At 51.0% G+C, this 14,204-nt stretch overlaps 1 protein-coding gene across 1 annotated transcript in view; it reads right to left on the bottom strand.

The window, feature by feature from the left end:
- The window catches only part of TASOR2 (transcription activation suppressor family member 2), a 37,680-nt gene extending 28,155 nt beyond the window's left edge, over positions 1 to 9,525 (bottom strand). The window contains exons 1-2 of the mRNA XM_062579065.1: positions 9,458 to 9,525; positions 437 to 582 (exon numbers count right to left, since the gene is read on the bottom strand). Of these exons, the coding sequence (XP_062435049.1) occupies positions 437 to 582; positions 9,458 to 9,497 (186 nt within the window). The 5' untranslated portion in view covers positions 9,498 to 9,525. The remainder of the gene's footprint in view (positions 1 to 436; positions 583 to 9,457) is intronic.
- Positions 9,526 to 14,204: the final 4,679 nt, after the last annotated feature.

Below are 14,204 nucleotides of genomic sequence, written 5' to 3' on the forward strand. Positions count from 1 at the left end.
GGCCTGCACAGGGTGAGGGGAGGCAGAGAAACACCATGCGGAAACCTGCCCAGCTGCGAATCAGCAGAGCTCAGGCTTGACATAAAATGCCATTAAAGTTCCCCTGCCAGATAGGAAACCTGCACTTCAACCTGCCCCTGAAGGCCTGCTCCACCCCAGCAGCATCTGCTGATGAACTCTGGCAACGTTGGCTGCATTGACCATTTGTTCCTCATCAGTTTGGGAAGGAAGAAAAGCAAGAAAGCAAAGAAAAGGCTTTCCCCATTCAGGAACTGTAAAGAGAGCCCCAATGAGACAGGCAGATCAGCCGCATGCTGAAAGGAAAGACACAAAGATCTGCCAATAAACCAGAGTTTAGAGAATCCAGCAGCCCCACAGTGGGACCCTATGCCCCTCCTGAGCTGCCAGCAACGCCCCGCTCTCCCACAGGCCTCACCTCGTTTAGAAAAACATCGTTTTCCACCAGAATTGCTTGGCTGTATTGAAAACTGTCCCGAGATGTATAGTCCAGGTAGGAGCTCTGCAGCACCGAAACCGCTTTCTGCAAAAGGGAACTCGACTCTTCTGACTCCGGATGCAAACCTGGAGGAGGAAAGCAGTAAGCAGCTGCAAATATTAACTCTGAACATACCCACATTGGCACGAGGCCTCAGCGGAGCCGGGTGGCAGCTGAATGTGACTCACTGCACACGGGCCTCATCTAGCAAGCCCAGATCTCCATGGAGCTGATCTAGCTCCTCTGCGGCTCCCACCGGTAAGTCTCCAATGGCTCGTCTCCATCCATACAACCCATGAGACTTCACCTGTGAGTTAAATTGCCCTCAGGAAGGAGGAACATGAGCTCCCCATTTGCCAGTAAGCTTCAGGAGTCATCTCTAGCCATTGCTTTCTCTTCACTCTCTCTAACAAGACAGAAGAGCCCCCTTTGTGTCCCAGCCAAGTGCCCTCCAATTCTGCTAGACAGCTTTGGAGCTCTTCCCATGCAAAAGGAGAAAAGGAAATTCTTAACGATCTCTAAAAGCAAGACCTGGTCGTAAACTAACTTTGTGCTTTCTCAGCAGGCCAGAGTTCTCCCGTGTGCTAAAAAGTGACTCAACTTTGTTGAGCTCTCTTATAGGGTGCAAGAGTTGGTATCTGCACACAGGGAAAATCCCGGTGCATGGACAGACAAGTCTCTTGGTTTACCTGCTTGACTATAAAAATCTTCAGGTCCTGAGTGAATGTGGCCTTCAGTGCAAGCCTTCCTTCAAAGTCTTATGCAGTTGTGACCAGCTGCTCCAAGGAGGTGCAAAGCACCATCAAGAGGGACAAGTGCACGCTGCTACTCCATGCTTGGTGTCTTCAGCACTGGCATCACTACAGTATGAGTAGAGCTTTCCCAAAGATCATGCTCTGCCCAGGCATCTCCTAAGGAAATCATTCCCATGAGACGCCACCCAACAAGAAGAGATGCCAAAGCACTTTGCACACTACAAATGAGACCAGAAACAAAAGAAAACTCCACAGTATCTGTGCTTTTACAGGTGCTAAAATCCAGGTATTTCAGAAAAGCAGCCACTTAGAAATACAGGAAATCCTGGGCTTGGTCTCTCTTGCAGGTTTTCAAACCTTTATAATTGGTGATGACTCATGCAGTTTCAAACCTCAAACAGGGTTTGCAGTACAGACTCACTTAAAAGTGCTATTTTTATGACCTTGTGAACTTAAAACAAGGAAAGAACTGTGGAACCTCCAAATCCCACCTGAAGAACAGGTTTTGAGCTCTGCTCTCCAAGGAAAACCTCACAGAGATTTTGAAGACAAACAGTTACGTTCTCACTACTGCCTCCTGAACGGAGAGGCCCACCTTACTTTGGTGAGAAGTAAGGCAGCATGAGATGCTGCCCTGCAACCTCTTTGGGGTTTTGACTCCTATTTTTAAGGCTAAGGCTAAGTTTCTGTTTTTTTTCCCCTTAATTAAAAAGACAGAAAAATTCCCCATGCCATAAATCTTGCTATTCCTCTCAAATTACTTGAGGCCAAAAAAGGATGTAATACAAAAATGGGGGGGAACAGTTTGAATCGTGTGTATTTAATGCATTTAGCTACACCACTAAAAACCAGTGCAGCAAGTCTGCACTATTGGACTTAACAGGGGAAGGGAGACAGCGTCTGTTTTTTTTTTTTTTGTCGAGCAAAGGGCAAATCTGGATGAGGCAAAAAGGCAGAAGGAAACAGTCTAAAAGCAAGTTTAAAAATGATTCTCAGAAAAAGTTAGAGGACAGACAGGAATGGGAAGTGGAAGCATCTTCAAAAGTGCTTTTGCCTCTCTCAACCTCGCTCTGGGGAACGGAAGTCTTTTATGCCTTTTTGTATTTGCTTTCTAAACGTCCCGCTCGCAGGTGATGCCTCTGTAATCGTTAGGCAGGAGCTGTACAAAAGCAGGTCAACATAGCTTGGTTCTCGAGGGCAGAAAATTGTGGAAAAAAAAAACCCAAAGAAGTCTTCCTGATATATCTCAGTATTCTTAGTGCTTTCTCTCCCCCGGAGAGGGACCTTTTTGCTCCTGGTCCAGGGTCAGTTCCTGCTTCCTGCAAGCAGTGAGGCCAGCTGAGACGACGACACCGGAGGACCTGCCCTGGGTTTTTCTTGCATTTGCCCTTTTCCCAGCCATATCACACCGGTTGCTCAGTGTCATCTGCAAGTGACCAAATGCTATTTACTTCCAAATATCTCCATATGACACGGCAGTGATTTTTAGTGGAGATTCTTGTTCATATGTCTCAAAAACATAGGACTGCAAATGGCACTATCTAATTTCATAGCTACTGCTCTAAAACATCTCATTTTTCTAGGTACGATATTCTGCTCTTCCGAATAACAGTGCCTTGCAACTGCATCATCGACAAATTTAGGGGCTTAGAGCACGGGAAAGACCATGTCCAAATGTGTGAGCTGGAAGCCAGTTGTGTTTCCACAATGTACATGTGAGGCACTGAGTTTCCAAAGAAAGATTATAGGGTTAAAAGTCCCAAAGGGAGTAAAACACATTGAGGGTGTGGTGAGCTAAAGCCAGCAAAAGCTTTGGATGTTCAGTACCTTTCGGGGTTAAAAACCAAAGGGCTTAAAAAAAAAAAAAAAAAAAAAAAAAAAAAAAAGGCTGGGAAGCTTTTGGAAATGCGTTAAAAACAGCAATCTTGCAGATGATACCTCAAACATTCGCTCCTTGTGTTCCCTAAAAGATCAGCTGCAGTGTGAAAATGACAGAAAGCCTAAAAGGGAAGAAAAAAAAAAAAGAAAGAAAAAGTTCCCAGAGTAATACATAAATACACGAGACGAAAGAGTCACAGAGTGTGTCACCCAGCCCGGCAGCTCGCTGCCACCCCCTTCTCCTCTTTCAGATTCGAGAGGCTCCCTCAGCTAAGGAAGAGCCACAGGAACACACGCAAAACCCGGGCATCCTCGATCTGCAGGTCCCCAGGGGAGCGCGAGGCTGTTGCAGGCTCTGGGGTGAAAGCGAAAGTGCTTGAAAGAGAAGCAAAAGCGAAAGTGGCCGTTTCCCTCCGAGCAGCCTGGCCATGCCACGCCGGCACCCACGGCGGCGGCGGCACCGTCGTGGTGGCACCGTCGGCGAGCGGGGCTGGCGGGCAGCGCGGCCGAGGGCCGCAGCAGACCTCGAGGAGCCAGCCCGGCCCACGGGGAGCTGCAGCGGCCGTTATCCACGCTCCAAAACCCTCCAGGAGGGGATGCGCGGCCAGGCGATCTTCTTCTCCGGCACCAAAGGAGAAGTCGTCTTCGCAGCTATCGACGCCGGTGTGCAACGAAGGCCGATCTCTGCGGCTTGCAAAGCTGTCCTCTCTCCACGAGCGTTTCTTGGAAAGCTGCTCTCACGCTCCTTCCTCCTCTGGGGCTTTTCTAGACTAAACGAAGCCAGCTCCTTAACCTTTCCTCCTCCACCATGCCAGCAAACGTCTCAGCGTGTCTCGGTGTTCTGCAGAGTGTTCAGCAGAAGGCAGCCGGAGCAGACGTGCCCTAAGAGCGGACACCGGCTCGTGCGCTCCCAGTTTTGGTTTCCGCTGGCGCTGGATGTAAATCAGCAGGGCCAAACCAGGCCCAAGAAGAGGATCGTCCTTTGGCTCAGCTATCTTCATACGACCTCCAGGTGGCCCCACCATGCATGGACTTCCAAAGCCAACCCAGGAGCACAACAAATGGCTTTTGAACAATTTACTAGTACAAACTTGTAGAAGGAATAGGATTTTTTTCCTTCTTTTTTCCATCTCAAGCGCTTGGCACAGGCACTTGAATAATGTCAAATCACCCGAAGTTTGCCACCACGTTGGCTAACGTAGACCAGACGCAGCCACACTGCTCACCTCCCAGGCTTTCAACCTGTCTTGGAGTGGCTGCTCCTGCATGGTGTCTTCCCACAGCCCTTCTCTATCTTGTCCCTCTTTGACCAGGAGTTCCCCAATGTTTCTGGCTTGGTCCCGTCATTGGTATGAGGTATCACTGGCACCACATTCAGGCACTCAGGTTACCAAACACAGCATTTCCCACAAACGTCTAGGATCAGGAATGAGTCATGCCTACGAAGCTGTCAACGTCTACGACATGTTGACCATGGAAGATGCCTTGGTACTATCAGCCTTGTATAAAATATTTCTAGTTATTGACATAATGCAAATCTGGCTTACGTTTACTCGCCAGGAGCAATCAGGCAAGGAGATTCAGCACAGACCGCTACCAAGGCTAACTGATATTAGACAGACTTGCAAATTGGTTGCCCAGTGCAGAGCCCAGCGATGGCTCCGTGCAGCGCAGTGAGCTAGTTCCTCGCTATGGGGCAGGTGCCCTGCACCGGGGAGCTTGGTGCGGGCAGTGCGGTGCAGCTGTGGCACCAAGGCACTTCTGAAAGCAAGACAACTGCGCTCGCACACCAGGAAATCATTTGCTTTGGCATACTCAAGTCTATCAGGGTTTTCTTGTGTTTTAGTGTGGGTTCTTCGAAGCCCTTCAGTCTCAAAATAGACTCTCCTCCATTGAAGTGTCCCTTCTTGCTACCATTACTGCTACCATTACTTTTAGCCTTTGCTATTACCCAGCCTCCTTCTCTTTTGCTTTCTCACCATTCTCCTTCCCATCCTTTCCACTTGGAGATGCTGATAACTTTTCTAACCTTTTATTTGTAGGGCTACCACTGAGCAAAGTTGAGCGAACCTGCCATGCGGTGACAGATCTCAACTAAACTATGTACCAACACAGCCAGCACAGCTTGGACAGGACGTAACATGTACCTGGGCAGATGCTGGGCATGGGACAGGCTACCAGAGTAGGTCTGTGCTCATGGGATAGCCAAAACAGGACCTCTGGCTTGAACTGGGTTGATGGAGGAGCCCATCTGGAGAAATCAGGAGCGAGTCTGCTGGCAAATGAAAGGGGAAGTAGCTGCCCACCAGGGATGGAAGAGGGGGCACTGAGTGTACCATGGGCAGTCTGCTAAAGGCAGGAGGGGCTCTAATAACAAGCAGCGTTTCCTGAAGGTCTCACCACAGGATGGTGCAGATGGGTTCATCTGGACAGGTTTGCGAGGGGATCGTGTTGAGGGTTATTAAGCATACTGATTCCAGCTCTTTCTCTGGAGGTCCCTGTGCCACAATCCTTTGCAGCGTGCATGAGCACTCGGGGGAAATAGCACTGTATGCCTGCCCTGTGCACACACAGCCGCTTCTGGAGTCACGAAACTGGTCAAGAAGGATCTCTGGCCTGAGCTAAGACAACCCATTAAATCAGCACAAGGTTTTATCCCTAGGTCAACTTGCACAGCATCAGGTCTACACCAGATAATGGACGTGTGCTGCCACATCAGAGTGACCATGGTAGGAAGCATCTCCTATTCTATGTGGTGCTTTCACGGGTTAAGGCCAGCAACTGACTTGATAAAATCATTTATCCTGCAACTGCTACAGGTCCCCTGCAAATAAATCATCGTAACAGATAACTACAAACCACCTCTCTGCAATGGATGTTTCCTCATACTCTCAGGAAGAGAGCGGTCAGCCTGTATGGAGATTCAGGAGCTCTCTTAACCGTGGAGCTATTTTCCCTGAGAAGAAATGAGCACTCAAATTGTTGGGGCAGGGGGGAATTTAGGGGAGGCAGAGCTCTTCAACCTTTGCAATTAGCCAAAAAGAATGGGCAGGCAGATGCAGCTCCCTTCTCCTAAACCAACACCTTTGTCCTTAAACCTGAGGATTACGTCTTCTTTTGGGGAAAGCATCTTTTGAAACTCCTGGTTTGATATATTTAAAACATGCTTTCATAGTGAGACACAGTGATTGCTGCTAAGCTAGAAAACACAGATGCTGGACTGTATTTTAAATTACCTCTGGGATCAGGTAGCCCAGGAATGCAGAGCTCTAGGCTGCGGGATCTTTTGTAATGCTTTTCATCTTGGCATTAGGGACTGACAATATTTATTTAGATCACCTTTTGGCCACAATCCTACCCAAAGAAAGCAGCCCCAACATGACCATGTAAGACATGTTTGAGGAGAAATGAAGCAAGCGGGGCTGTTTAGTCTGGGGAAGAAAAGGCTGGAGAGATCTAAGTGAAGCCCACATCTCCTTGAGGGGGAGTCACAAAGACGATGGAGCCACTCTTCCTGGCAGTGGCAGGTGGTAAAATGAGCAGAACACCACAACCTGCAGCTTGGGAGGTTCAGACTGGACATCAGGAGAACTTTTTCCCCAGGAGGGTCATGCAGCCTTGGTACAGGCCACAGAGAGGTGGGGGTCTCCATCCTTGGCTGGACAAAACTAGTTTGGTATTGGTGAAAATCTCCTGGGAGCAGGAGTCCTACTCCAGGGAACCCTTCCAGCCAATACCTCTGTGATTTTATCACTTCCCTCCCGTTATCTTCAGCGGCTCAAGTAATTGTAGATTTGGTTATTACAAGTTTTCCTGTGTTAATTCATTGCACAAGCAGTTGTCGTTGCCTTTCATCTCAGCAGATGCTCTTCAAAGCGCTTGTACCAAACGCGTTTTCTCTGTCCTGCCAAGGCTCCCCTCTTCTATCAGCTTGAAACAGGCTGCCGCTTGATGTGGGTTCACTTAACTGCAGGCATCTGCATTGACTCTTCCCAAATCTAGCACCATTCCAGATATTTTAGCACTTAGACAATTAAAGATGCCTCTTTCTTTGCAGAACAAGCCAGCCAATCGATTCTCCATGCTAGCGCAGAAGCCGTGATGGACTGAGACAGTCAGGCTTTCTGCGTTTTGACCTTGCAGGAGAGAGCACTCCAGCTCTACAACTAAAAACCAACTAACAAGTTTGCCTTTCTTAGGTTACATTGCACAGATGCCTTAAATGCAGCCCACAGACTCTACACTGAAACTCACACACAGAGATCAACCACACAGCCCCCAAAGAGAGAATCCGCCACACGAGCCAGAGTTACCCGCTGTTTCCCAGGACCCCAGCCCCACAGTGCTGTGCCGACCCCGTAAATCGATGTTGGGAAAGTCCTGGATCTAAAGCGCACACAGTGTAAAGCCGACCGCACATGTACTGCAGCAATGTCTAAGATTTCCTAGCACACAAGCAGCCTTGTCAGAGAAACAGCAACATTTCACACGTTAAAAACAACCTTGTCAATGCTGAGCCTTCCCACATATTTTCCATTTGGGAAAAGAAAAAATTGTCTGTGGCTGGAGAAACTGGATGTACACTTATCCTACCTGAAAAGAGCTGAAAAACAGCAGCTCCACTCATCCAGATCAGCAGTTACTTATCCTTTTTGCTTGTAAGCAAGCTGAAAAGCTTAATAACGTTCCTTAGGTTTGTTCTGTGGCATTCATTACTTTTGCTCTCATTACAGATGCTCTCATTTTAGTGTTGACTCTCTTTCCCCCAGTTTCTTGTTCTGCTTGATACAGCAGTGAAGCTGCCGTAGGGACTCTCTGGCTATGGAAATTACCAATAGCACCAAGACGTGCTTAGAGTTTCAAGTAAAAATGGAACTGAAGCCATGAAATACTGAAATCCCCCTGCACACACGCAAACGCTAAACATCCCACCAAAACCGGAGGGTAACTATTTCACCGTCAAAAAGAGAGCCAAATGGTGCCAAAACAGCACTTGCCAAAAAAGACAAATGTTTCACTTTCTTCTCCCGAATTTGTGTTAATGATCAGTTGCTGTGTTTTAACAAAGTACTAACACGCGTATTTCATGTAATAATATTGGTGCAGTTCCACCAAAGCTATAATCCCGTAGACACTTCTCCTGGTGGCCATGCTGATCTACGCAAGCTCTTGCACCGACACTTGTTCCCTTCCCTTGCTGGTACAGCTGGGGCCGTGTAATGAACAAAATCAGCAAACCGCAGCAGAGAGAAAAAAAAAAGAAATCATGTAAAAGAGGTTATTTTTAATCCGGGTAAGTTTAGCAATCCGGTCCACTGCACAGCTCCATGAAGAGTTGTGCCAACACAGCTCAAAGTCTGGTAGGACGTTGAAGCTCAGGTGTGTTGAGAGTGTTGGGGGACTGGAAACACTTGCTACGGACAAAAATGCTTGGGCTGGGCTTAACAGGAATGCCAAAAATAGCCCAAATTGGTGCCAAAGACTAATTCCAGGACCAGGTAGCACCATCTCTAGCCTTAGGAGGTACTTACACCTCTTCTTCTCGAGGCAGTGGATTTTGGCGCAAACTGATTTTTCAGTGGGAAAACAGCAATTTCTGTGAGACCGAAAACACTGTTTTAACATATTTTTGTTGGTGGCGGTGGTTTTTTTTTTTCTCTTCCAGGGATGGACTGGAAACTCCTGGACTTCACCGAAGAAGCGCTGCAGACCTGAAATCGCCTCCCCGTCCAGGGGGAAGCGTCCTGAGGAGATACCCACGACCCCGAGGCGCCTGCCAGCACGCTGCTGGGGGGGAAAAAAATTCCCCGTCGCTGGGGGGAAAAAAAACCTCATGGCCGGGGGGGAAAAACCTTGTCGCTGGGGGGATAAGACCTCATCGCCGGGGGAAAACGCCGCCGCTCCGGCCTGCACCTCGCGGCGCAGCGCACTGACCGGCAGGCACGAGCAGGGCCGAACCGCCAAGCTGGCGCCTCTTCTGGGCCAGGCAGCTTTCCTTAGACGTGGTTTTCTGTGGTTTTTTTTTTTTTTTTTTTTTTTTTGGGGGGGGGGTGGTTTGGGGTTTAATTTTGCTCCGATGCAGGGCAAACCTCGGCGGCTCTTTCCGCGCTGCCGCCCCCCGCCGCAGCGCAGGCCTGCAGCCCCCCCCCCCCCCCCCCAAAACCCCGGGCCAGACCCCGCCGCCTCCCCAGCCTCTTAACTCGGCAGCCACCGGGAAGCCGCACCGAGGAGAAGCCGGGGCACAACGGGCATTTTCGCCGCCTTCCTCCGCCCAGCCCGCGGGGCGCATCCCGGCCCCCCCCCCCCCGCCCCCCGTCCCCGCGCTCACCCGTCCCGCCGGCGGCCGCCTCGTCCCGCCGCTCGCCCATGGCTCGGCTCCGCTCCCGGCGGTTTTGACGCCCGCCCGCCCGGCACCGAGGAGGCTGCGGGGCGGCGGGAAGCGGCCGCCGCTACCGGGCCGGGCGGGAGGGAGCGCTGAGGCGGCGCCGGGCGACACGCGGGGCCGCCGCCATCCGCTCGGCCGCAGGAAGTGAAAGGGAGGCGCGGAGGGGCCGAGGAGGAGGAGGAGGGAGGGAGGAAGGAGGGAGGGAAGGTGCTGTGGGATGTGGGAGTTTATTAAAAAAAAAAAAAAAAAAAAAAAAACAGAAAGTGAAAACTGAACCGGAAAGACAGCCCGGCCGCGCCCGCCGCTTTCCTCTTCCCGCAAGGTCGCTGCCGCGGCCGCCAGCATGGCGCCGCCGCCACCCCCCGCCCCACCCCGGGCGCTCCGTGCAGCGCCGGCCGGCGGGGCCGCCCTTCGTCCCCTCGGCCCCTTCCCTCAGCGCCGCCCTTCGTCCCCTCAGGGTCATCCCTCATCTGCCTGGCCCCTTCCCTCGGCACCATCCTTCGTCTCCTTGGCCTCCTCCCTCAGCGCCGTCCTCTGTCCCCTCGGCTCCTTCCTGCATCGCTTCGGCTCCTGCCCTCAGCACCACCCTTCGTCCCCTCAGCACCATCCTTCATCCCCTCCGTCCTTCCATCAGCATCGTCCTTCGTCCCCTCAGCGCCATCCTTCGTCCCCTCGGTCCTTCCCTCAGCATTGTCCTTCGTCCCCTCAGCACCATCCTTCATCCCCTCGGTCCTTCCCTCAGCGTTGTCCTTCGTCCCCTCAGCGCCATCCTTCGTCCCCTCGGTCCTTCCCTCAGCATTGTCCTTCGTCCCCTCAGCGCCATCCTTCGTCCCCTCGGTCCTTCCATCAGCGTCGTCCTTCGTCCCCTCAGCACCATCCTTCGTCCCCTCGGTCCTTCCCTCAGCGTTGTCCTTCGTCCCCTCAGCACCATCCTTCGTCCCCTCAGTCCTTCCCTCAGCATCGTCCTTCGTCCCCTCAGCGCCATCCTTCGTCCCCTCGGTCCTTCCATCAGCGTCGTCCTTCGTCCCCTCAGCACCATCCTTCGTCCCCTCGGTCCTTCCCTCAGCGTTGTCCTTCGTCCCCTCAGCACCATCCTTCGTCCCCTCAGTCCTTCCCTCAGCATCGTCCTTCGACCCCTCAGCACCATCCTTCATCCCCTTGGTCCTTCCCTCAGCGTTGTCCTTCGACCCCTCAGCGCCATCCTTCGTCCCCTCGGTCCTTCCCTCCCTTCGGCACCGTCCTTCGTCCCCTCAGCACCATCCTTCATCCCCTCGGTCCTTCCCTCAGCATTGTCCTTCATCTCCTCAGCACCATCCTTCGTCCCCTCGGCTCCTTCCTTCGTCCCCTCGGCCCCTTCCCTCAGCGCCATCCTTCAACCCCTCAGTGCCATCCTTCATCCTTTCAGCACCATCCTTCATCCCCTTGGCCCCTTTCCTCAGTGCCTTCCTTCACCTCCATGGCTCCTTCCCTCAGCACCATCCTTCCCCCCCCCCAGCACCATCCTTCCTCCCTTTGCCCCCTTCCTCCATCTCAGACCCTCCCCTCAGCACCATCCTTCGTTCCCTTAGCATCATCCTTCATCCCCTCAACTCGTCCTCCAGCCTCTTCCCTCATCCCCTCGGTCCCTTTGCCCACCCCTTCCCTCAGCCCCCCTTGCCCCTTCCCTGGGCTTCCCCTCAGCCCCTTCTCTCAGCCCCGTTGGTGCCTTGTCTGAGGCCCTGGGGGCCCCCCACCACTCGCCCGTCCTGCTCCCTCCCGCGTGGTGGCTCCAGGCCCCGCTCCGTGGTGTCCTTGAGGCTATGGGGCACTTGCATGAGGACTTGCCCCAGGATGTAAAAGGTGACTGGTCTCCTTCCAAGGTTTCCCTCCAGATACCTGTGTCTCAGGGGGTTTCTTCCTGCCTCCTGGGGGATGCATTGAAAACATGCATGTGTATGGCCTAGGAGCGGATTCGCTGCAAGAATGAGGTGGGGGAGACATATTAATGCTTAAGCAGAAAAAGTAGATAAAATAATCCAGTTTCCCTCCACCACCTAGAATCTTTATCAGCCTGGAAGGGAGACAAGTGATCACTTCAGAAGCCATGTATAAACTGAGGGTCTTTCTGCTTTCTCCCCCCTTCCCTTGTGGTAATTAACTGCCTGATGATTTTTGCTGCTCTGCCTCTGCGGCTGTCTGCTGAGCAGAGCGCTCTTGTTTCTCCGCTGTGGCCGCCTTCGTCCACATCGCACCCGAAGGTGGCTTTCGAGAGGAGGTGGCCATCCGTGGGCAGGGCAGGTGCAGGGCAGGCGCTTGAGATAACGCTGTTGCTGGTCAGTGTTGCAGTAGACGGTGGGACACGGTACAGGGCAATCCAGGTTGTACGAGGCGTTGTGCAAACACAGTGTGCTTAATAGTGGTTTAATGTTTGCATTGCAGAAGTGTGCCTGCAGCCGTGCCAGTCAGCAGGGGGGCTTGGAGAGGAGACCAGCCAGAGTTTCAGGTACTATAGACCCAAAGCAATACGCCAAGGCCGATCATTTGGCCGATTTCCAAGCTTAATGCGTTAAAAGGCTGCTTTGCCCCATTGCTGCTGACAAAAGGAGACACGAGCTACCCGGAGCCAGGCTGTGGAGATGGCCCTGAGCCCGTGTTGCGTATGTGCCGCCCTGAGAGCACGGGGCAGAGAGATCCCTGCGCTGGGATCTCACGCTCGGAGGGCGCAGTGTCTGCCTGTTGTGGATGCACTGTGCAGTGACATAGCTGAGCTGGTACATTTATGATGCTGCTGCTTCCTGATCCTCGCTGGCTTCTGCTTAGCCAGCTTGGGTGTCTCTTTGCTCAGGTAAGTTTTCGCAAGCTGGGGCAGTCATAGCCTTAGTAGGAAAGACTGGCAAATGAAGAAAAAAAAAAGGAGAAAGAAAATGAAATGACAATGCGACAGCTCACTGATAAGTCGCTTACTACTCAAGGCAATGCTGCAGGTCAGTAACATGCCATTAATAATGCTTTCACCTGGGAGCTACTAACCTCTTTTTGGTGTAATTAGACATCACAGCAGCAGAGCAGAAAGCGCTCTTCCCCCAGTGAAAAAGCCGAGGCATGGGGAAAAGTGAGCAATTTGTCTAGTGCCATACAGCCAGGCAGTGGCAGATCTCTTGCTCTGACGGCTCCGCAGCGTATCTCACGTTTGTCCTCCTAGATCCTGCTGACGTATCAAAGGCTGGAGTTCTCGCGGGTGGTGTTAGTCCTAAACATAGCCTGCCTAGGAGTGACAAAAAAGACTCTCCATGTTCCAATGCCTTCGTGTTCGGGTGAAGCGAGACGGAAATATCTTCCCAAGGTCAGTGTTCCTGGTTGCCCTGCGAGGGTGTAAGATGAACACTGTGTGCCTCGTTCTGAGAGGTGTAAGGAAGACTCTGAGCTTCTGCTACAGTTGGAACAAAAAGTAGAGCTGCAGTCAGACTATGTGTTTCCATCACAAGTGTGACTGTTCTCAGGCACTGTGGCAATGAAACATGAGTATCTTAGCATAAAAAATTACTTCTGATAGTAAGATTAGCATTTCTGGTGACAGGTTCCCATTTTTGAAATGTTCCCATTTTCAACTGTTACAAAAGCATAAAGGATTTAAGGAAACTTTGTTGTCTATTTTTGTGGCAAGGGGGAGAGGAAGAGAGTAATAACTGGAGTTTCTGGAAGTCAGACACCAATTCTGACTGGAGTGTCTGTATTGCTATTTGGTTCTTCATGCCTTTTTGGACAGGTAGACATGTGCAGTCTGCATAAGAGGAGAGCTTACGATCTGGCTTTGGTGTGGGCTTAGTTCCTGGCAGTTCTCTATTTTGGCTTCTTTGAAAGAATGACTCATAAAGTTCTGACATAGCTACAAGTCTAAAATAAAGAAGTAGTCATCTGAAGATCCATTTTTTCTTTTATTCAGAAAAAAAAGAATGATACATGCAGATGCTGTCAGCGATTCTAAGGAAACAGTTGCAATGAAATGAGTAAATAGGGAGGTGGAAGCAATAGTTCTTGAAAGCTACGGAGTCATCTGGCTTAAAAACAGGGCAGATAAAGCAAATAATTAAGTTTGAGATCATTATTGACTTTGTGTGTGGGAGAATTAGGATCTCCAGCTGCTATGTGAGGTGCGCAAACACAACCTGCAAGCACAGAATGGCCCAAGACCTGTGGGCACCCTCGCCTTTTCCTGTGATGTATGAATCACGGGACAGCAGATGACACAGAAATATGTGGAAACACTGAGTTTTTCTTCTGTCTTTCTCCTATTTCATTATAATACGTGGCTTGAAGGACTGGCTTGGCTTTTGATTGACTTCCTAAGAAAATTAGGCTTGCAATCATACTATTTCTGCCTATTTGTTTCTTCCATTAACTTTTGAAGCCATTAGCCAACTTCAGCCTAATATGAGAGCGGTGTAGTGGTTTCATAGATTCCTTTTTATGGTTCTCTAGAAAACTGGTGACCTGCTGGAGTAGCCTCTTCCTGTCCTTGCTATGAGACCATCCAAAGCGTGAACTTCCTCGTAGTTGCTGCAGAGAGAATCTGCACGGGGAGAGGTCACTGAGTCAGTGTTTGTATTTGCTTGGACCTTAAAGTCAAATCTGTTGGAGATTCTGGCTGGCTGACACTGCTGATGCCTAGTGGGACTGTTTTTTTCACTGGCATGGCTGTCAGGACAGATTA

The sequence above is a fragment of the Rhea pennata genome, chromosome 1 (genome assembly GCF_028389875.1).
Source record: "Rhea pennata isolate bPtePen1 chromosome 1, bPtePen1.pri, whole genome shotgun sequence".
Taxonomy (NCBI): domain Eukaryota; kingdom Metazoa; phylum Chordata; class Aves; order Rheiformes; family Rheidae; genus Rhea; species Rhea pennata.